Below are 20,439 nucleotides of genomic sequence, written 5' to 3'. Positions count from 1 at the left end.
TATATGTCTTAATAGTAGCAGAGGTTTCTATCAATTTACAAGGTGCGCAAAGCGCAGGCCAAGGGGTTCAAATAGCTCTCAATAACAGTCAGGTAGACACGACTTTCGGGTCCAGGCCATATAAGATGTGCATAGCTAGTGTTCGAAAATCAGCTACTTGTACCGGCAGGATTAACTCAACTAAGTAAGCGGATAAATGTAACAGGCAAGCCAAAGTAAGATGCAAGCGGGTGGGACCACCTGCATTCTTGTCGGAGCATCTTACCGGTTATTCGACTAAAGATTGTCGGACATCAATGCAGCGGATGATTCACTCTCCATAGAATTCCAGATCCTGTCGATTTCAACATAAAAGCTCTCTTTTTAAGACTATAATATGTTAACCAATCCTATGATCTTACTGGTATAACCTACACTCCAGAGGATATACAAAACTCTAAACCAATAGACCAAATCTTCTCTAAGAACACATATAATCAAGCAAAGATGGCTAGCACACCCTGCCCAAATATATCAAATATAAGTTTAAAGTCACAGGCTTGAATTAGAGAACAGCCCTTCTGAATCTAGGAGTGAAGACTACCTTCACTGAAGAAGAGTATACAGAATTATAGGCATAGTATTCCACTCCCTTGTTAAGCAAAAGGAGTCTAAGGAAGGCTTATTTTATATGAAACGAAATACATATAGCTGTTCCACCGGCTCGCATGTTCCATTCGCATAACAGATACGTTAGCACTAGGAAGGATTATAAGATCTGGACATCGAACAACAATGCCTTTATCATCAATATGTGTTCTAGCCACAGAGACAAAGCTTAATCACGTAGGTGCTATTCAATATAATCAAGCATCATGTGTCGCAACCCTGGCTGAACCTGCATAGGGACATCAGAGCCCTGCGCCAAGCAAAAGCAGTTGTTGCTGTCGAATAGTCTTCACTTTCTTCACTCTAGGAGTAAATCATAATGCACTGGAGTAGCCGGTGAGGGAGGGGGGAAACCAGCCACCCTTATCTTGTATTACAATTAGATCTCTTATCGAACGGTATCAGAAGAAACACCTGGGAAGGACGCCAGAATCCCACAGAGAATGGCACCCCAACAACTCGACTCAAACTCAGGCAATGCTTCCAAGCCGACCAGGGCGTGGTAGGATACTCCATATGGCTTCAATCCCTCTTTGCCCCAAATCAAAATAAAACCTCTGCGCTGTACTCGGGACAAATATCGTTGCTGTGCTGTAGCTGGAACTTGACGAAGGGAATAACTGTGACTCCCCGGGCATTTGCTCTCCCCAATGTCACTTCCGGTCATTAACCTTCTCTGAATTATTCTGATTTTATCACCGGATATGAATTTGTGAGCCGCAGGCCGATGCTTTGAAAAGGAATCAGGAAGTCTTTGGGGTATTTTCAGGCACTGGCGAGTCGCACCACGATTTCAGTCCGGGGTAGGTACACGGCGCACTTCTGAGACCATTTGAGGCACCATATGTGCGCTTCGGAGCAAGCGTCCTAACTAATACAATTTCACGTTCAGCAGCCGTGGTCCCGCGGTCAAACTGCGAACGGCGTCGACGCTGCTCGTCGCGGTACTGTTGGCCGACTCGAGGGGCAAAAAGACCTGAATAGTCAGGCATGAACTTGGATCTCAGCGCTAGCTCGCTATGTACTGACCTACATGCTCGGCATTTTCGATGCTACGACGCATCTTTGAGGGATTGTCTGGTCCAGGGAAGCGATCCTCGGTGCCAGCGAGATGTCCAGTACCAGTGTGGAAAATCTGCATTGGACAATAAGCCTCTTATGCCGTCCACGGGCTTGAATCAAGGAACACATATACAAACCTTTGGGCGGAACGAAGGGTGTTCCAACATAACAGAGCTGTTTCGAAACTTTTGTACCAGGCAGTCTTTGCCCTGAATAGCTTTCACTTAAGTCAGACAACCATCTCTTCCTCGAACGAAGACCTTCGCTGACTCACTGGCATATGAGACTTCTGCAACTTTATCACTGTTGAAGCAGTTCCTTACTCAATTTGTCAGCGGGAGCATGTTGAATCGATATCCCCGTCATACCATGTTCTTCCAGCCCGTGCATTGACGAACTAAATATTCTTAGTGGTATGCTAGGATGTACTGCCTCGTATATGTACTGACATCAATAATATCGATCGGCTGGACTGCGTCAAATGCGGAACTTTTTACATAAGGCCACACACACCAGATGTTTTGAGAGACTTACATCTTCAAAGTTGATAAAAGCATAGCCAACACTTGGGAATATTAGCAACGAGAGCTCTAGGCCTGTGATGGCATCATTGACATACTTGCAGTTATTCGCAAAGTCTACAAGTAGTATTAATGATTAGCCACAATGGTTTGGTAAGGGTGTCTCATGGTATCTCACCAATGCGCAGATACATGAAGTCATATTTTCCATGGCTTGTCTCATCGACAATGGCCTTGAGCATGGTCTTTTCAAATTAGAATTCAAGAAATAAGTATAAAAGCCGTGACTTTACCTGGTCAATCTTGTTGGGAATGTTGCGAAGCATTATCTGTGATAGACACGCCTATTAGCATCAGGGCTATTTGGAAAAATGACTGACGGGACCCACTGTGGTCCTGACATCCAATCCGAGGCGAATTCGTTCAATGTCAACAGAGTTTTGGCTTCCCATACGGGGATCAGGGTAACGGTTCAGATCACGCCGCGGGGAAGGCATGACTCTTTCACCAGCCCTGGACATCCAATTCATAAGACTAGTGTGTTCACCTGGAGGTACTGTCGAGCGACCTGTTGGGCTGAGCTCCATGTAAGGAGTGCGACATGACTGAGTCGGAGTCCAAGAGGGATGTGTGTTGAAATGACCTTCTGTTCCAGTGAGCCGCTCCTTCGCGGGAGTAGGACTGGCCGGGGTGAACCTGCATGCTTTCTTCTTCAGATCGGGTTTGAATTGTTTGATCTCGATAATGCAGTCCTTTCGTCTAAATTTTAGTAATAGCCAAGGGTATCGCATGAGAAAGCAAACATACGTCAACCAGAGTTCCATTCAAAGTGGTTGTCACATTCTCGGCGTCGCGAGTATTGAAGAACTCGAGATGGAACTCGCCAATATTGTCTTGTCCCGTTGGTACATCTGTAAAGGACTTTATGTCGCCGAAGGTCATAGCAAGAGTTTCCAAGGAGCGGGCCACGGTATGCTGGTTAAGATTTGGATTACGGCCGTCGAAGTAGACGGTCACCAGAAGTTGGCCTTCATAATCAGATGCCTGAGATAGAAGAGCTGGCTCCGCGTGTCGCACGTACTCCTTAGCAGTAATGGGGAAAGCTCGCCATTCGGGTCTAAGCAGGTTGACCTTTTCAATCGCCTTTGTAACCTCACGACTATCTGTGAATGCAACATAGACTTTGCCACTCGAGTTGAGTTCTGAAAGAACAGGACCTCTGAGAGAACCAAACTCGCGACGCTATCTCTGGTCAGTATATGCTCATCACTCTCATCGGGTGATGTCAAGTATATTGGACTCTGGGACTCACATTGAAAAATCCAGCTAAGGACATGTATGTCAGATTGTTGGGCACATTCTCTATTACCAGTGCTCGACTGTGACCTTCGTTGTCAAGCTCATCTGGCTCTGCACCAAACAACTTCTTAATTCTGTTCGACTGTGTGCTACCGATAGCGCCGTAGCTCGAGATATCTCTTTCCATGCGTTTTATGAGCCCTGGGCTTCTTTCAATGCGCTTGGGATCTGGGTGCATTGCTAGGAATTCGACCCGAGAGAAGTTCTGTGGGCCGGGTCGGCCTTGAGTCTCCATATTTGCGCTATCTAACATCCCTACTGGGGTAAATGTCGCGGCTGTCGGTGAAAGCTGGACACGAGTTGCCGCTGTTGACACAAAGAATGGATCAGGAGAGGTACTAGAGTGGTTAGAGAAATTTTTTATGCGTCAGATCTCATATACTCACGCAGAGCAGAGCCTACGGACCCCGGCATCGCTGAGTGTGTCTATAACATGAGTGTCCAGACGGCCTCTAGAGATCGTTTCCTCCGGCGAGTAGACGGTGAGCTTGGTATCAGGAGAGCCATTGGCTGAATCAATATCGCTCAGAGAGCTTGGGCTGCTCAGGCCACGAGAAGAATTGCCTGTCCGCATTATTTGGAGTTTCTGCTTGTATGCTAGTGACTAATGAGGCGGAGTCTTCAGTTCACAGGAAGATACGTTCCCTTCACACTGCAGGTTTTGGTATAATGATCATGAAAGCCCCAGCAAAGAGAAATACCATTTATTAAGACCCAGCCTGTGGAGGATGTGCTTTGTAATGATAAGCAAGATGCAGTGCGTTTGTCTATCTTTATGCGGGAAGTATGTAAAGAGATCGAAGGATAACTTCACAGGTTTAGTATTGGGTGTTAGGGAAGGGCCCCGCATGGTAAGGAACAGGGTAGTACTTAGCACAGTGATTCTTCATCATGTACAGTACTAGGCTCAATGATGCTTCTGTATTATCTTTTAAGACAAGAAATCATAACACAAACTCTACTTGCTCCCTTCTTAGTCCATCCATGCCCAGATTTTGAGACAATTCTGCCAGCGACGCAGTAGATTGGTCGTGCCTGCTTTTTTGGGGCTTGAAATGTGGAGGTGGGCACATTAGGCAATTCCTTGCATTATTATCAACTCAGAAGCTACGCAAGTAATTCGATCTATAAAGAACCCGGTCTGGTTACTGGTTCCACTCCCAATTTCATACATTTAATGCCGGCCATCATAGAAAGCTCATGCTCAGCCTCTCACTGGGAAACCCGTTGCTAGTTTGGAAGAAAGACCCACGAAAACAAGACCAACAGCAACCTGCATAGAGGAGGAAAGGCCAGCCTGTAAGCATCCCAGGCGACTTCCGCGTGTTCTGGCCCTTTTTTGCTCGGAGATACATCCTTCAAGGTTCCGAGTTGCTTTGGATACCGTGCTGAATCGATTGTTATAGTGTGAAATGTCTGAAAGCCAAATATGGTACTATTCTCGTGCAATATGCCAGGTTCGAAGTACCCGACTCGACATTAAAGATTAGTTATCACAAAATCTGCAAATCCAGCTATGTAATAACTATGAGTAGTACAGTACATGTACGGAGTACAAAGTACGTATTGAAGCAAAAGATTAGCTTATGGAAGTGTATCGGTAAGTCTCTACCAGTGTAACGATGAAAAGGGCAATAATATAAGGCTATTCTGATAATCTCGTACACCAACATAAGGTGTGTAAAGGAAGGAAGTTCATATAAGAGAGGTGATTGAGGTACCATCTACCGCTTGCCAAAAGAAGCACGCACAAGCCACAGCTCCGCTCTTCCCACTGAGTACTAGAGACAAGTGGGGCGGACTAGTAAGACCACTCGCATTTACTGAGTATAAACGGAATGCCATGAAAGAGCTTTAAAACCCCCAGCAGATGTGATCAATCTTGGCTATCGATTAAGAAGTCTGGCGAAGCGGTTCCTTCCCTCTTAAGAGTATTGTACCGGTAGTTCCAACTCACCGCTGATAATGCCCACTTTACCGAGTATGGAGATACCGTGTCCGACCGTGGACCGTGGACCGTGGACCTCGAATGTGACTAGCGAATGGCTTCTCCGTAGTTCATTAGTCACTGGCTGGCAGTGGTTACTAGTTAAGTAGCACCTGCCGTAGTCATTTAAGCAGGGGAACTAGGTACCTAAGTACCTATAGACTATTACCTACCTATCGATACTACACTGGGCAAGAATGAGCGGGGGGCCAAAGGCCCAATTTGTAGTGCTGGCTTTGAATTTGATTGATTTGATTCGCCGGCCCCAGCCTACGGTATGGGGCTTAGGGCGACAGTTCTGAGTATGCGGCAGATGCCGCAGTGGCAGAATGACCGGAGGCGGTGAAAAGTGTTAAAAAACAGAACCAGAGGCCAAGTGGAACTGTGGAAGTTTGTATTAGATTACGGAGTAGATATGTAATAACTGCAAAAGGGTGCGTTCGGAAAGTACTGTGGACTGTGGACCGTACCGCACCGTTCAGCCAGCTTCTTGAGTGGCTACCTGAGCTACGAGCACGTACGCCTGAAAGAATGAGGTTGACAGGGTAAAAAGTTCCCGAGCATGTCTCAACAACAATCACATGTTTTGCAAACATGTTTTCTGCTACGCACCGGTTCATTTCACTTCTGGAGTTAGCCGGTAGACAATCGAAGAGAGAAGCTCGTCTGTTATGCGCAGCTTGAATGTCCAAACAGCTTCCTGCACTGACTACTTTTGCTGCGTTATCTTCCGTAAGACCAACCACACATGATCACCAACAATAGCCAAGCACGCGGGTAGATTTCTCAGGCACATTGCGAGGACCCACCACGTGTTCGAGTTGCCATAATCCTCAACCATCAAGATGTCGCCTGCGATACCCTCACGCAATGAAGCGCATGTTTTGAATCAAGTGAGTGGATGTGTAACAGGCCGTAGAACTTTAGACTGACCTGCCATCCTACTTAGATCATCATATCCCCTTCAGATACGGACTACCTGGATCAATTGATTCCGTCCATCAAAGAATACAGCATTGGCAACAGAACTTCCCAGCTCTTGCAGTCTTTGGCCAAATTTGCAAGTGAGAAGGAGGCGGAAATAGAGGCTATTTGCAATACAAATCATCAAGAATTTGTTGCTTCCGTCAATCAACTTCTTCGTATCAGGGAAGGTACGGTTAGCCTAACAGCCGAGATCTTAGACCTCAACCAATCCATTCAAGCAAGTACGGAAAGATTGGCAGAGCAGAAAAGAGCCCTGGTGGACTCGCGCAGTCACCGGCAGAATATTGATGAATCGTCTGGCGCTATACAGGACTGTCTTGAAGTTCTGCGCCTTGCCAATCAAATCCATGATTTGCTATCCAGAAAGAATCATTATGCGGCCTTGCGCGCCCTGGAGGAGCTGCAGAACGTTCACCTTAAAGGGGTTACACAATACAAGATTGCTGAGATGATCCAACGCTCAGTGCCTGCCACGCAGAAGATAATTGCGGAAGCAGTCATGTCTGATCTGAACACTTGGCTTTACAGAATTCGTGAAATGTCTCAATACCTTGGCGAGATAGCTCTGTATCACACCGATCTACGAAAGTCGAGACAGAAAGAAAGAGCTGAAGCCTTGCCCTACTTGGGACAATTCAAGCTTAACTCCGCCATTGAACTTGTTTCCGATGAGAGCGAAGAGTACGACTTATTACAGAACGACGAACTTCAGGTTGATTTCACGCCACTACTTGAATGTTTACATATTCATCGATCTCTAGGGCGTATTGACATGTTTCGCCTCGAATATGCCAACACACGCCGTCGACAAAAGGAGCTCCTGTTGCCTACATCAATAACTTTGATTGATGAAGATGGGGCTTGTCTTCATAATCTCCTCGAAGAGATAGCGGGATTTGCTATTGTTGAGCGCTCAACGATGAAAAGAATTCCGGATTTGAGATCCCCTATTGACGTATGTCATCTCCTTAATGGCCTAAGCTGGATTTGTGTTGCTGATATCATGGAATTGGCAAGGTTGATGAACTATGGGACTCAATGTGTCAAGTTGCTGTGAACTTGATATTGAAGGCCCTTCGCGAAGTCGATAACGCGGAGAGCCTGCTCAAAATCAAGAATCTGATTGCATTATTTATGCAAACAATGAACGTTTGTTAAACTGATTCTTGTGGCTACCATGGCATCTTGTGCTAATTCATATCGGTTAGACATGGGACTTTCCTGTCGGCGTCTTCGATACGTTTCTATTGACTCTTTTCGAAAAGTATGCTGACCTGCTAAAGAAGAGGTTTAGTGACGATTTCCAAGAGGTGTGCCCGTGCCCTTTTTCAACGATTCGGTATTCACATTGCTAAGAGACTTTGAAGATCGTTTCCACCGACGATTACATGCCTATGCCGATACAAACAATTGAGGAATATGAGAAGGTGCTGAATGTCAGCTGGTACAATCCAGAAAAACCACACGAAGAACAGATGTAAAAATCCATTTCATTCCCTCTCAATTTGACAACCAAGCCACTAATTTATTCCATCAGGTTCCCTTGCGTCTTACCATTCTCTCAAATGTATCCGCTGTGCTGCATTGATATTCGCAATTTCCTGAATCAATTTTACTTCTTCGCCAATGACGATTTCCCTCATACCAATGTGATTGATGAGACACTCAAAGACGTGAGTGGCATGCTCGCATTGGATATTATCTGCAAGCTAATAATGCAAGGCATTGGATGAACTTCTTTCGAATAAAGTGTGTGATACACTTGTTGAGCGTCTTTCTTCCCAGTACTTGGGACAGATTGTGCAGATTCTTATCAACCTAGAACATTTTGAACATGCATGTCGCGAGCTCGAGTTGCTTCTTGCAGCGGCAAGATCACAGACCTCTTCTAGTGAGTTTGTGATGCTAAATGCAACAGAAAAATTCAAGAACAATAAGAAGGCGGCCGAAAAGCGAATCTTTGAGGTAGTCAACTCCAAGATTGATGACCTCATTGAGACAGCTGAGTACGATTGGATGGCTCATATTCCGCCTACGGAGCCGAGTAACTACATGCAAACACTGACCAGATTCCTTTCTAACATCATGAACTCGACGCTCCTCGGCCTCCCCACGGAAATCAAGGAGCTAATATATTTCGACGCCCTTAGCCACGCAGCGAACATGATCCTAGTTTGTCTCACTTGCGCAATGCGAGAAATTTATTTCTGACATAACATAGGCACTTCCTCTTTCGTCCGATGTGAAAAAGATCAATACAAACGGGGTGCTAGCTCTCGCTAAAGATGTCGAGTATTTATATGAATTTGTCGACAGCCTCGGCGTGCCTATACTACGGGAAAATCTTGACGAGCTGCAGCAAACAGTGCAGTTGATGCAGGCAGACAACACAGATGAGTTCTATGATATATCTACACGAAACAAGAAGTATGGACGTGTAGATGCCATTAACGGCCCCGTCCTTCTAGAGAAGTACGTCAAAGCTAAGCGTGCCGAAACCGAAGTGAAACATATGCTAATCGACCTGAGAAGGATTACGCGCACTGTGCAAAGCTCTGCCAAGACTGATAAATTCGCTACCTTATCTTCGAGATTCGGAAAGAAATCATGAAACAAGTGTTACTTCGGTTCTGCCGTTTAAGCACAAGACAAAATTGCTGGGTCATGTTTGATTAGATGACAGAGATAGCTCATCCGTCTCATGCTCTCAATTCGTCGTTTCTTACCACTAACCAAAGCGTATGAACTCTTCCAATTCCATTTAATATTCAGAGAATCGAGGACGTCGACTCAAGCACCCTAACACCTAAGCGAGAAACATAAATCATAATATCACTTGTGTACAAGACTGATTAGCCCATAAACTCGTTCACAACGATAGCTTCGATGATTGCAAACGAATCCTGATAATGTGACATACCTGTTGCGGTGGCATATGCGGGTAAGCATACATTCCGTCGAACATTTGAGGTTGATGTCCTCCATAAGCCGCGGTAGGGTCTGACTGTACAGCACCGGCATACATTGTCGGCTGTCGGTACTCCGGATCTTGTAATCCGTGCTGGCCTAGCGAGCCATAGTCTGGGGGTGGCATATGGTGTGAAGTGTGCTGAACTCCATGCTGGGCCGCTGGCATTTGATTTGCGGGGCCGGCAGCGCCCGACGCGCTTGCAGCTGCCCCAGCAGTCTGACTTGAACGCTTCGCATGCGATGTAGCCTCTTCACGAGGTACTATATCAATGAGGAAATCAAACATATCAGATTTCGAAAGAGCTGCTGCGATGTCCGACCTTTGTAGTGTGCGCCGTTTATTGTCTTCAGCATGGATCCATGCGCGCATAGTAAGCTCGGTGATGAAGATGTCGCACCCCTTTGCAAAGAGGATAGGCGCTTCGGCTGAGATCATCTTTACCTCCGGGTCGGCCTTCATCACTTTCTTAATACGGGCGAGCGGCAGTTGATGTATCTTGTAATCGTGATTATCTGTCTCGAGGTGGTTGATAATGTGCTGCCAGTATGTTGTTAAGATATCCCGAGCCGTTCCTTGCAGCCCTTGATTCACCTGTCCGTTGTCAGTTAGAATCAAAGTGCAGCTGTCGAGGATATCTACTCGCATTTGCCCAAGTGCCCGTATAAAGCTCAGCAACAGGTGCGAACCCTTGCGCAGATAGCTAGACAGATTAAAGCAGTGGTCAGCGTCGGAGTGTCCATAGTCAGAGCCTGCTCGTAGACAAGCCCCGGGGAAGTGGGGAGCCTTACAGCTGCACTGGCTCCTATAGAAATATGCGTCAGCCCAATCTTCAGGTTGTGGAGACGTGCTGAGGATGTAGGGAGGGCCAAAGGTTATACCGTAATGCCCCCCATTTCTGGTGTCATATACAGGCTGCTGTCTGCCCTGCTGCTGGCCAGCACTTTGTGTAGGCTGTTCCATTTTGCGAAGCTCGCTGTTGAAAATGATTTCGAATTACATGCACATCAAATGATAGGGTTATTCTGATAGAGGTGAGAGAGACGCGGATGAGGTATGGTAGCAACGAATATATGCTTGTTATTATCCTTATGCCTGACGGTAAGAGTACGGTGAATAGTAGAGATGAAAGGATTGGAAACAGATGAAAATGCTGGGTAGTAGTCAGGAGAAGAGCTGGGTAACACAGTAAGTTGACAGCCCATAAGGTGAATGAAGTGGGTGGTAGCGTGCAACAAAGCGGCGCCAAGCTTGGCAGGTGTCTCCGTACCGTACCTCGGGTTGTCGTCCTCGGAAGGTACAATACATACGTAGGTAAGGTAGGTAAAGCAACTTAGTAGTTATACGGATCCCTGCTTACTATTGAATCACAGCACGTCGATTGTGGGATTTCCGAATCAATGCGGATCATGGCTTACAGCTTTCTCCAAATTCATAATACTAACCTGGGGACCTATTTGCGAATAGGCTTAGTCACCATTCGATCCCATTGTATGTATTCCTTTGAGCGGTGCAGACGCGACATAGTATTCGAGTATAGTGTAGTGCTAATATCAGCTAGACATCCCAGTGCTTACTCTGACATCATGGTGCCACATGCATATCAATCGGTCTGTACTGTGTGCATCGTACCATCGAGCAGCCGACATGGGAAGGCGGACCGACAACAGCCCGTACCTATGCAAACTCCTTATGTAATTTTACATTCGTATAAGTTACCATATATTACAATGCTCAGCACACTAAGGCGTATTCGATACGCGTGCCCCGACTGTAATGAAGAGTATTGACCAGTAGGACAACTCAGTCACTGGTACTGCGGGTCCCCCACAGAGAAAATTTTCCTTAACCTAGCCGATGTAGTTCCAAACTGGAAGTCCAAAAAATAGCTCGACTTTTCTCTCCCTCATAAATACCGAGTTTTGATTTTGCTTGCTCACTTCTTCCGCCTCCATCCTTCACTCTTGCAAGTTCAATCTAGCGATAGAATCGCAGTTTGGTCATAAGGACTATGACAGGGGCAATATGCTCTAAACTTGATGACCTCCCAATACAGGATGGCATTGTCATAACAGATCAGGAGATAGAACAGCTTCTCCTTCAAGCTGAAGACCGACTCCAGGGTTGCGATGTCGAAAGATCCAAAGAATCTAACCAAACACAGGGTACAGACTCACTCCCTGAGCAACATTCGATTCGGTATGTCTGGCGGCGGCATCTGCTCCGAGGCATCATCTGCCTTGCTATCAAAGCTAATTCTGTACTCATCAGGATACCAAAATTATCTGGCAGTACAGCCCTTGAGCCGTATCTCCATCCCAAAGATGATGTGGCATTGGTAGATACTGCCAGATTGCTGCCTCAACAAGAATACAATGATATTCATACTAGAAGGCCGAGCGGGGCTATCCAAGATTCAAAGCGCTCGAAGGTAAGAATTGCAATCTCTTTTATTGCCTATCTCTGTCTTTCTGTCTTTCAACCCATCTGCAATGAGGAAAACATCTCGCGTAAGCGCTTGATACAGCTTATCATCCCGTACTGGGCTGCGCTGTGCCAATGAAAGTTTTTTATTGTTTCATAGTTACTCTGAGCAAATCTCTATTCTCAACCTCGATATTTTACCGCAAGAAAAGGTTCAAAGGCTAATTGTATCGATTTCCAGATGAAACCTACGGCTGGTAGCGACTGGTTTGACCTGCCCAAAACTGAACTGACGGCAGAGTTGAGACGAGACCTACAGCTTCTTCGAATGCGCTCAGTCTTGGATCCTAAGAGGCATTATAAGAAGGAAAACAGTAAAGCGCAGCCCCCAGCTTATTCTCAAATCGGCACAATTATTGAAGGTCCAACGGAGTTCTTCAGTGGTCGCATCGCGAAAAAGGACCGTAAGAAGACATTCGTCGACGAAGCATTGGCACTGGAGAAGGAGACCAAACGCTTTGAGACCAAGTACAGGGACATCCAGGCCACCAAACAAAGTGGTAAAAAGGCCTACTACAAAAATCTACGCTCTAGAAGAAATGCCAGAGGGAAGTAGACTAGCTCGAAGGTTCAGTGGGGGTTCATTCTCATCTATGGTCAAGCGATGGCGTGCTGTCACTGGACAAAGCACTTGGTTTATTCATCTAAGCCCTGGCTCGAGAATCTGGTGTGCGCTTACCGGACAGGGTTGCCTCGCCCTGAATCCGTGAGATCGCACCGTCAGCACCCGTCAGATGATGGAAACCCGATAGCGACTGTCTCCATCACCAATCTCTGCACACGTGTCAATTGACGTTCGGCTGCAAGGAAGAGGGGCGAGCATACTTGCATGTCGATTGCTGCCGAGTGACCAGCGTCAAGGACTTCTTGATGGTTAGCCTTTCCTTCTTGCATGATTGCATCCAGCTCTTCCGCCCTCTTGCCTCTGAGCAAACTGTCATCACCTCGGGGAACGGGTTCCAGAACAGCCTTATTAGTCACGAGACTCAACGCTAGGACTCGCACGCCGCAATGCCTCGCAACAACTATTTCTGGAATAGTGGACATCCCCACCAGATCGGCGCCTAATCCACGGAGCATGCGGCATTCTGCTCTAGTCTCATAGCTGCACCATTTTAGCTGTGTAAACGGATCATGGATTTACACCGCTGACCTTGGTCCGCCAACAAAAGCATATATACCCTCGTGGAGCCTCCTCTGGTTGCCCGATAGATTTATGGTGGCCCAAGCTTTATGGACATGGCGGCGCAGGTCGAGATCGTAGGCATCAGATAGTGGAGGGAAACGTGGACCGAATTCTTCAACATTGGGTCCTCTTAGTGGATGAGTGCCTGCCAGCCCAGAAAGGAATAAATGCTGTACACCTTTCAGAATCAGCCAATCTTTTCGAGCATATGGGTGCGTCCACTGACGTCGTTGAGTAGCACAATGTCGCCCACCATATAATCTGGATTCAAGGCCCCGGCGGCATTGGTTACTATGACCAATCGATCGTGTTAGTTTCGAGATATGAATGGCAATCACTCCTGCCGTACCCTCTATCTGCCTGAGGGGAAGGGAAAACTGACAGATCATTGCGTCAATGCCAAGTAGCTTGAAAACGCGTACAGGAAATGTAACTCGATCCAAAGAATGGCCCTCGTAGTAACTGTTAACAGGTCACAGTCAATGAGCAATCCATGCGGTCATCGAATTTGACGAGGATGGAGGTTTCTCTCACTGAGCTCGGCCCACCATCAACACTGCAGGGACCTGCCCATTTAGGCATCCAAAGACGAGCTTTCCTGCGTGACCGGCCACTTATGAATGCAAGGTAAGCACTGAGCCTAATGTCATGACGAACTCGTGCAGCCTGAGGGTTACCTGTTAATTGGGGAAAATGAGGGACGGATTTGAAGTCAAATTCGGCTCGCGGCTGGTCGTCAATTGTGCTGGCGAGGCCGCCCAAGCCAGAGCCACAGATTATAGCAATGCGAGGAGCTTGCAATGGAGATGGCAAGCGATCTCTTAAAAAGCGAGCTGTTTCACACGCTTGCTCATATGAAGAATGTGCCATATTCTTAGGTCACCAAAACACTTCTGAATAGCACGCTGGGGAAAGTGATAAGTCACAGCTGCTAGGTTAAGAAAGGCGGCCAAGTCACTCCGTAAAATACACATACATAACACAAATTGTAAGTTGGTTGTTGAACAAATGAACTATTACTAATTTAAGGCAATGGATTACCCCTCTCTGGACGCGTAGAAAAGAGACCCCAATAGTGAAAGTGCATTGTTGGCAGCCACGAAATAGATTTCGAATATAATTAGTACTACATTTCATCATGCTATTCTAGAGACGTGGAAGTAATTAAGTCTTTGTCAAGATACTGTTAGCTTACACTATTTTTGTCGCCATAATCTTTATTACGTCCATCCATGTACGGATAAGTAAAAATATACTGGTGCATGACGTTGGTTATAGCTTGGAACTGATTACTAAGCTATGTACCGGTCATCAACTCATGAATATCATGTACTGTCCCAATCAAGAGGATGAGTTCATCAATAATTAGAAGATGGGCACAGTATATACACCTACCCAATAGTATACAGGTTTCCCTTCGTACTGCTAAACCACCAGATACATTGATCCTTACCCCTTCTATGCTAGCTATGTGTAGAATTTGAATTTCCTGTACCAATGCTCACTTTGACCACTCTTGAACAGGTCTTTCTATTCTCAATCGTCGGGTGTCCCATGTGTTCAGGCACCTGGAAGCTGTACGTACTTGTTGGTGGTCATCAGGCAAATTGTATCTTAGCTGACAGTTCTAGGGAACCAGGGGATGGCTTTCTAACAGGACCGTACTTGTCATTATCAGGCTAGTCGCGCAAAACAGGAAGCCGAAGAAGTCTAACCCAGTGTAAGCAGGTTTATGAAAACCAGAAGCTATGGGTGTACACGTTGCTGCACTGCCTGATGCCACCGGACTATATACTATTGTAGAAGCTTCGCCTTGCTAGATATTACTGAACTTTTTGATGTCCAGAGTATTGCTAGGTGTAGGTAATATGGTTAGGTAGAGCCTGCATATAAATAACTAATCCGGTTTGGCCTCATTGTCAAATCTCACGGAGAAGGGGTAACAGGCCAATGGTATAGAGCTTCACTATTGACCAGCTTTTTGAACAAAACAGGGTTCAGTATTGATGTCAAAAACCCCGACTACAAATGAAAGGGTGAAGCATTATGAAACCATGTACTTTGCATTTACAAATGCATGCCTGTAAAAGACTGCTAAAGGACTTGTGTACGTATGATTTCCTGGAAAGAGGAAGTAGGAGAATAAAAGAAAGAAGGTGACGTGCACAGCCCTTTTCCACGATATGGAAAGATTACTACTCTCCAACTAAGGAAGGCGTACCTTGCAAAAGCACCAACATTAATAAGACCTTGGTACTGTGATAAAAGCAGTCTTTTCATGAAAGGAATATATGAGACAACCACAGTGATATTACAGTAGTATTCTGGAGTATCGGTGGCATGTCAAGTAATTTAAAGTTTTTGCGTAGTAACCATACTAACTGTTAAACAGATCGATACCTATTGCTCTAGAATATTTCAAAATGTAAGTCTACTTGTATTAGTACTTCAGTTCGTTGCCCAGAGCTTGCTTATAACGAGTATAAACGCGAGGAACAAGTAATCATAGTCGGGGCTACGTGGAATCGATAAGAGCAATCTTCAGGAAGCCAGCATTGTTTGCAACGATTGAGTGACTGAATATCGGCGGGGATTGGGGGGGTATATGAATCCAAAATGTTAGCCCGTTAACTGAAGCTCGCTAAAATATTGAAGATCGAGATTGTCGTTATGGATGCACTGCTGAGACTACAATTTTTGAACTCATTTTTGTCATGATTGAAATAGTCAGTGTTAACTTCAGATGACAGAGGGAAACAGCATCTATGATCGGCGAGTATCAAAAATTTAAACGCTCTCAAGAACAGTTTCCTTGAACTCTCTCTCAACCTTTTGGCCCTTGTCATCGGTCGTAGACTCTCCGTGCAAGTTAAGCAGCGCGCCGAGGTCGAACTTGGGGGACTTAAGAAGCTTGACCTTGCGGATGTGGACCTAGTGCCTGGTTAGTAGACTGACAATATTAGAGAACCGTGTCGCTAGACTAACGTTCTGCAGAGGATAGATGCCCTGGGTGGACTTCTCGATCTCACGACCAATAACCTCGGGAATGAGCTTGGTGGTGAGCTGGGCGAGAGAGCAGCTGGCAGCTTCGCGCTGGATGATCTCGGTCATCTTCTTGCGGATAGCACGGATCTGGGAGGAGCGAGCGTATGTGGTCTTCTTGATCTGATTGGGGCGTCTCTTGGTGAAGGCAATGGCGAACAGACGAAGGAGATAGTCGTCGGTGGTCTTAACGGTGACATTGGCCTCAATCAAAGACTGCCACTTGCGTACCAGGGAACGGAGCTTGTCGGTGGTGAAATCCAATCCGTGAAAGTTGGTCAAGCAGTTCTTTCCCTGGATTTCATCGACACGGAGCTTGACCTTGCGGAAGGCGTGATCCTCATCGTTCTGAAGGTCGGCAAGGGAAACCTCGACGATGCGGCCCTTCAAGGAGTCGTTGGCGTTCTTCAGACCGCTGGTGCGGTTGACCAGAGTCTTTCCAACACTTTATGAAAGCTTGTTAGCGTGATTGTCGTATACCCGAGGCCACGAGATAAAGGTTGCACGAGAGAAGGTAATGAACGGAACGTTGGGGTCGCAGCATACTCTCTGATTTGGAAAGTTGAAGGAGCCTAATTGCGATCAGTTCAGGTCATAGCGCTACCATTCAATGCAAAATAACTCTACCTTCAAGGAGTACTCGTCCTTTCTGGAGAAGGGATCAACGGTTCTCTTCTTGATGCCCTTCTTGCCCTTCGACAAGCGCTTGTTCCTACCAAGCGATCAGTTACTGAACGTTCGAAATGGCAGTCTTCTGTTCGGTAGGTTGAAAGGGGAGGTATAATTTCGCATACTTTCCGACGGCCATAATTGCGACTCAGGTCTATCCCGCAACAGTTGAAGACAGACTGAAATATCACACCAAGCGCACTGGTGGAGGGAGTCGATTCGATTGTCGCTGGCTTGCTGCTCAATCGCGGAAAAGTGTAGAAATCCAAATCCCACAGAAAAGTCAGCTAAGCGAGCCGTCGGCCCTACCACCAAATTACATAATATGCTTCCCCACAAATATACCGATTTAGTCGTCATGATTGGCTCCAACCGCTCAAGCACGCGTGACTTCGAGTCCAGTTTCCATAGATCTACGGAGTATAATAACTTGTTATTAGAATAATCTGATAGAGCATGTAGTCTGTTGCAAAGATCTATCTAATGTCACTATGTACAAATGTAAGCTCTAGGCTCTTCTCTTCAAATCCCGAATTAGTCCCTGACAAAATGTGTATAGTTATGAAAGGCAAATCTGACAGGGCTGCTATCTTCCAGTGTTCTCTGCCTTCTGTAGTCATATTTTAAGGGTTCATCTCAATGGAATGCCGATTATGCAGAATATGCACAGCTCGGTACAAGTAGGATGGCTGTCACTTGCTGTTAGTATGTACAGTATGTCACAGAGACATACAAAGCTACCCATGAAATAATCTGAGACCTTTATTATCTGCACTCCCCGCAAATAGAAAAATTAATATACAGTTTGCTACTTAAGTGCCTGGAGATACAGTATAATGATTCACAGCTACTCCGTGGCTTTTGTTGAATGATGTTCTATGTACCGCAAGAAAGATTGATTGAGAAATGTGTACAGAGTACTCCGTACTTTCTTCCTTACCAGCTACATGGTGTATTTTCAACTTTACGGAAAAGTTACACATGGGCAAGTGGTCCGGGTGCTGACATCAGATTACCGCCGGCCCGTGACCATGAACACAACAGGATTAGAGTGTTCATACTTTCTAGCCTCGCACCATCATAGATCACAAAAGGTTGAATCATGGTATGTTATCTGAACTCTTGGTAATAATGGCAATAATGCTAATGCTCGCTTTGAAATCTAGGGTAAGCGAAAGAAGTCGAGCAGGCAGCCTCAACAAACACGAAAGGTGATTGATGCGCTCGGTACCTATGACCTTCACTGTTTATTGACTCGCGACAGAAAGAACCACTTGCCACCACATTTGCATGTCTGTTTTGCAACCACGAGAACTCGATCATAGTAAAACTGGACAAGAAGCTTGGTCTAGGAAACCTCACTTGCAAAGTGTGCGGGCAACGATTTCAGACAGGAATCAACTGTGAGTCCGCCTTTCCCGGATCGTCCTCGAGGATGTCGGCCTGCTCATCTCACGCTCTAGACCTCTCTGCCGCCGTTGACGTATACTCGGACTGGGTGGATGCTTGTGACGCGGTTGCCAAAGACACTGCCCACAGATACGAAGAAAGTGATGCCCGCGTCGGACACTCGAATGACTTCACTGCTTCACCCAGTGCTCGAAACCTCAATGCCGATGATGCGGATCCTGGTGATGAATATGCTGATGATTATTGACGTGCCTGCGACAATTGGCAGGAAGTAAGAATCAGATCTACCTTGCTCTGGTTCACATGACTCCTTTAATGCCTACATACCGCTAGATTGAGTGTAATAAAAGTAATGTCATTTAAAGAAGACTCCCTCGTGACCTCCCCCATGCACCTGTTAACATCTTACGAGTACAAATATCGATCTAAAGTGTATAATACCTGTCACCAAAGTCACCCAGCCCCGGAATGATATATCTAGCGGTGGCGGTCAGCCGGTCCCACCTTTCATACTGTAGAGAATGCGCGACACTTACTTTTTCTCATCCAAACCCTGGTCTATAAATGCAGTTACTACCCTGAGCTTGGGAAATCGTTCTGCGAAATCCGCGACTCCTGATGGACTTGCAATAAGATTGAGAAAGAGTATGCGATCTTCAGGAACACCCTTCGCCTTGAGAACTTCGACCGCAAGCGTTGCAGAGCCGCCTAGCAACAATTAGGTCGAGCCAGCCATGTCGGTGTGTCGCGACTTACCGGTTGCGAACATCGGATCCAGAAGGAGTACCCATCGATTGCGTATATCATTTGGAAGTTTCTCATAGAAAAGTTTTGGTTTGCAGGTCTCTTCATCCCTTTGGATCAGGATTTTGCCGATACGCACAGATCGGCAGCAATCCCTTAAGCCTTGCTCCATGGCTTCCCCTGCCCTCATTATCGACACGCCGCATATTTTGCCCTCAAACTTAACTCCGAGGTAAACCCGGCCTACGGGTGTAGTGACCGATTGCTCGACCACTGGTAGATGGTTGAGACCTTCCTCGACTAGGAGGCGAATGATTCTGTTAGAATAGAATATGAAGTCGGCACGACAAGTTTGCTTGTCTCTGATCATACTGTCAAGAGGATTAGCCCATCACAGTACAGGACGGAGGCAATGCTCCAAAGGATTTTTCAAATGAGTATGCCATTTCTTACGTCAGAAGAGCAATCAACTGAGGGGTCTGGGGAAGGACATGGACATTCTGGTAGCATATATCCTTGGAGACTGTTGCTGTAGGCTTTTCGTCCTCTGGTCTGTAGAATGGTCCAACACCCTGTGCGGGAGAAGGTACAGGTTCGAGGTTGTTCCTATTATCCATAATTCAAGGCTTGACTATGATTCTGCAATAAAGCCAGAGTGTGAAAGCGGGGAAGGGGAAGGGGGGAGGGGGCAATAAGGAATTGGTTCTAAGGTCTGTGCTCGGGACTAGTATCTGCTGAAGTCGAAATTGGCAGTAGAACTATATTCTACTAAGACTAGTTTTATTGCTCTATGTGAAAGCTTATTTTAAAAATTTTAATAAAAAAAATATTTATTTAATTTTATTAGCTGTATATACTGTTTATATATACTATAATTATCTAGTATTTATAATAATAATAAGCTAAATTAATAAAGTACTATAAGCTTTAATTAAGCTAAAAAAAATAAACCCTATTTAAAAAATTTAAAAATTTTAAAAATATTTTTTTTAAAAAGTTAAAAAGCTATTTTTATACTAAAAATATAATTATATTATTATTCTAAAAAATAAGAAATCTCTGCTGTTTAGTTTTTTATATAAAATATTTTAAAATAAATTATAAGCCTTATAAAAAAGCTTAAAAAAATTTAAAATTTTATATTAACTACTATATTTTAAATATTATTTTTATAAAAAATAAATATGTGCTTCCACTTATAAAAAAAATTCTAAATAATCTAAAAAAAATAAAATATTTAATAAAAATTAATATTATTAGTACTTTTAATAATATTAGAATTAAAAAAAATTAAAAGTATTTAACTATATTTTAAATCTGTTTAAAACTGTATAAAATACTAGTAATACTATTTAAACTAACTAAAGTTTTT

At 45.2% G+C, this 20,439-nt stretch overlaps 8 protein-coding genes across 8 annotated transcripts; 3 read left to right on the top strand and 5 right to left on the bottom strand.

The window, feature by feature from the left end:
- Positions 1 to 1,111: 1,111 nt before the first annotated feature.
- BO86DRAFT_335806 (putative meiosis protein MEI2) lies at positions 1,112 to 4,164 on the bottom strand (the record flags this gene model as incomplete). Its single annotated transcript, XM_025668888.1, has 14 exons — positions 1,112 to 1,624; positions 1,678 to 1,783; positions 1,848 to 1,927; positions 1,985 to 2,028; positions 2,079 to 2,107; positions 2,160 to 2,177; positions 2,245 to 2,275; positions 2,330 to 2,348; positions 2,410 to 2,476; positions 2,525 to 2,560; positions 2,621 to 2,983; positions 3,039 to 3,473; positions 3,544 to 3,928; positions 3,977 to 4,164. The coding sequence occupies 14 exons, from the start codon at positions 4,162 to 4,164 to the stop codon at positions 1,392 to 1,394; spliced, it is 2,034 nt and encodes a 677-aa protein (XP_025529324.1). The 3' UTR covers positions 1,112 to 1,391.
- Positions 4,165 to 6,079: 1,915 nt separating this feature from the next.
- BO86DRAFT_335804 (Rab GTPase-binding exocyst subunit SEC15) lies at positions 6,080 to 9,517 on the top strand. The gene is made up of 9 exons (XM_025668887.1): positions 6,080 to 6,470; positions 6,527 to 7,519; positions 7,582 to 7,713; positions 7,773 to 7,874; positions 7,932 to 8,041; positions 8,102 to 8,237; positions 8,287 to 8,736; positions 8,786 to 9,036; positions 9,097 to 9,517. Exons 1-9 carry the CDS (start codon positions 6,423 to 6,425, stop codon positions 9,173 to 9,175), a joined length of 2,301 nt encoding a protein of 766 aa, XP_025529323.1. The 5' UTR covers positions 6,080 to 6,422; the 3' UTR covers positions 9,176 to 9,517.
- Positions 9,434 to 10,834, bottom strand: hapE (CCAAT-binding factor complex subunit HapE; the record flags this gene model as incomplete). Its single annotated transcript, XM_025675526.1, has 4 exons — positions 10,414 to 10,834; positions 10,297 to 10,325; positions 10,175 to 10,235; positions 9,434 to 10,116 (listed from the first exon to the last, which is right to left on the bottom strand). The coding sequence occupies exons 1-4, from the start codon at positions 10,493 to 10,495 to the stop codon at positions 9,434 to 9,436; spliced, it is 855 nt and encodes a 284-aa protein (XP_025529322.1). The 5' UTR covers positions 10,496 to 10,834.
- Positions 10,835 to 11,543: 709 nt separating this feature from the next.
- BO86DRAFT_309446 (Fcf2 domain-containing protein) lies at positions 11,544 to 12,572 on the top strand (the record flags this gene model as incomplete). The annotated part of the gene is made up of 3 exons (XM_025667814.1): positions 11,544 to 11,731; positions 11,804 to 11,963; positions 12,198 to 12,572. The coding sequence occupies 3 exons, from the start codon at positions 11,544 to 11,546 to the stop codon at positions 12,570 to 12,572; spliced, it is 723 nt and encodes a 240-aa protein (XP_025529321.1).
- A 2-nt stretch (positions 12,573 to 12,574) lies between these two features.
- BO86DRAFT_388028 (purine-nucleoside phosphorylase) lies at positions 12,575 to 14,222 on the bottom strand. The gene is made up of 6 exons (XM_025671754.1): positions 13,880 to 14,222; positions 13,737 to 13,815; positions 13,585 to 13,664; positions 13,429 to 13,493; positions 13,170 to 13,372; positions 12,575 to 13,121 (listed from the first exon to the last, which is right to left on the bottom strand). Exons 1-6 carry the CDS (start codon positions 14,070 to 14,072, stop codon positions 12,737 to 12,739), a joined length of 1,005 nt encoding a protein of 334 aa, XP_025529320.1. The 5' UTR covers positions 14,073 to 14,222; the 3' UTR covers positions 12,575 to 12,736.
- A 1,420-nt stretch (positions 14,223 to 15,642) lies between these two features.
- On the bottom strand, positions 15,643 to 17,163 carry rps1 (40S ribosomal protein eS1). The gene is made up of 5 exons (XM_025671753.1): positions 17,039 to 17,163; positions 16,872 to 16,956; positions 16,791 to 16,816; positions 16,188 to 16,689; positions 15,643 to 16,133 (listed from the first exon to the last, which is right to left on the bottom strand). The coding sequence occupies exons 1-5, from the start codon at positions 17,050 to 17,052 to the stop codon at positions 15,990 to 15,992; spliced, it is 771 nt and encodes a 256-aa protein (XP_025529319.1). The 5' UTR covers positions 17,053 to 17,163; the 3' UTR covers positions 15,643 to 15,989.
- A 774-nt stretch (positions 17,164 to 17,937) lies between these two features.
- Positions 17,938 to 18,702, top strand: BO86DRAFT_388024 (transcription elongation factor 1 family protein). The gene is made up of 4 exons (XM_025671752.1): positions 17,938 to 18,018; positions 18,080 to 18,124; positions 18,178 to 18,316; positions 18,377 to 18,702. The coding sequence occupies exons 1-4, from the start codon at positions 18,016 to 18,018 to the stop codon at positions 18,568 to 18,570; spliced, it is 381 nt and encodes a 126-aa protein (XP_025529318.1). The 5' UTR covers positions 17,938 to 18,015; the 3' UTR covers positions 18,571 to 18,702.
- BO86DRAFT_388022 (uracil phosphoribosyltransferase) lies at positions 18,663 to 19,795 on the bottom strand. Its single transcript, XM_025671751.1, has 4 exons — positions 19,521 to 19,795; positions 19,080 to 19,438; positions 18,860 to 19,031; positions 18,663 to 18,800 (listed from the first exon to the last, which is right to left on the bottom strand). The coding sequence occupies exons 1-4, from the start codon at positions 19,682 to 19,684 to the stop codon at positions 18,749 to 18,751; spliced, it is 747 nt and encodes a 248-aa protein (XP_025529317.1). The 5' UTR covers positions 19,685 to 19,795; the 3' UTR covers positions 18,663 to 18,748.
- Positions 19,796 to 20,439: the final 644 nt, after the last annotated feature.

Source organism: Aspergillus japonicus (assembly GCF_003184785.1).
Source record: "Aspergillus japonicus CBS 114.51 unplaced genomic scaffold BO86scaffold_14, whole genome shotgun sequence".
Lineage (NCBI taxonomy): Eukaryota > Fungi > Ascomycota > Eurotiomycetes > Eurotiales > Aspergillaceae > Aspergillus > Aspergillus japonicus.
Note: the sequence above shows the minus strand (reverse complement) of the source record. Positions and strands in the feature narration are given on the sequence as shown.

What these genes read in the sequence shown, in the direction of transcription:
- BO86DRAFT_335804 (XM_025668887.1), top strand. Translation starts at nt 6,423, where the DNA reads ATGTCGCCTGCGATACCCTCACGCAATGAAGCGCATGTTTTGAATCAA. An exon ending in AAGCGCATGTTTTGAATCAA is followed by an intron (nt 6,471 to 6,526) that starts GTGAGTGGATGT and finishes CATCCTACTTAG; the next exon opens with ATCATCATATCCCCTTCAGA. An exon ending in GGCCCCGTCCTTCTAGAGAA is followed by an intron (nt 9,037 to 9,096) that starts GTACGTCAAAGC and finishes CGACCTGAGAAG; the next exon opens with GATTACGCGCACTGTGCAAA.
- rps1 (XM_025671753.1), bottom strand. An exon ending in TCAACTTTCCAAATCAGAGA is followed by an intron (nt 16,690 to 16,790) that starts GTATGCTGCGAC and finishes GCTTTCATAAAG; the next exon opens with TGTTGGAAAGACTCTGGTCA. An exon ending in GCATCTATCCTCTGCAGAAC is followed by an intron (nt 16,134 to 16,187) that starts GTTAGTCTAGCG and finishes ACCAGGCACTAG; the next exon opens with GTCCACATCCGCAAGGTCAA.
- BO86DRAFT_388028 (XM_025671754.1), bottom strand. Translation starts at nt 14,072, where the DNA reads ATGGCACATTCTTCATATGAGCAAGCGTGTGAAACAGCTCGCTTTTTA. An exon ending in TTGATGGTGGGCCGAGCTCA is followed by an intron (nt 13,665 to 13,736) that starts GTGAGAGAAACC and finishes ACCTGTTAACAG; the next exon opens with TTACTACGAGGGCCATTCTT. An exon ending in ACATTGTGCTACTCAACGAC is followed by an intron (nt 13,373 to 13,428) that starts GTCAGTGGACGC and finishes AAAGGTGTACAG; the next exon opens with CATTTATTCCTTTCTGGGCT.
- BO86DRAFT_388022 (XM_025671751.1), bottom strand. Translation starts at nt 19,684, where the DNA reads ATGGATAATAGGAACAACCTCGAACCTGTACCTTCTCCCGCACAGGGT. An exon ending in CAGTTGATTGCTCTTCTGAC is followed by an intron (nt 19,439 to 19,520) that starts GTAAGAAATGGC and finishes TCCTCTTGACAG; the next exon opens with TATGATCAGAGACAAGCAAA. An exon ending in CAGGGTTTGGATGAGAAAAA is followed by an intron (nt 18,801 to 18,859) that starts GTAAGTGTCGCG and finishes CGCCACCGCTAG; the next exon opens with ATATATCATTCCGGGGCTGG.
- BO86DRAFT_388024 (XM_025671752.1), top strand. An exon ending in AGCCTCAACAAACACGAAAG is followed by an intron (nt 18,125 to 18,177) that starts GTGATTGATGCG and finishes GACTCGCGACAG; the next exon opens with AAAGAACCACTTGCCACCAC. An exon ending in ATTTCAGACAGGAATCAACT is followed by an intron (nt 18,317 to 18,376) that starts GTGAGTCCGCCT and finishes CTCACGCTCTAG; the next exon opens with ACCTCTCTGCCGCCGTTGAC.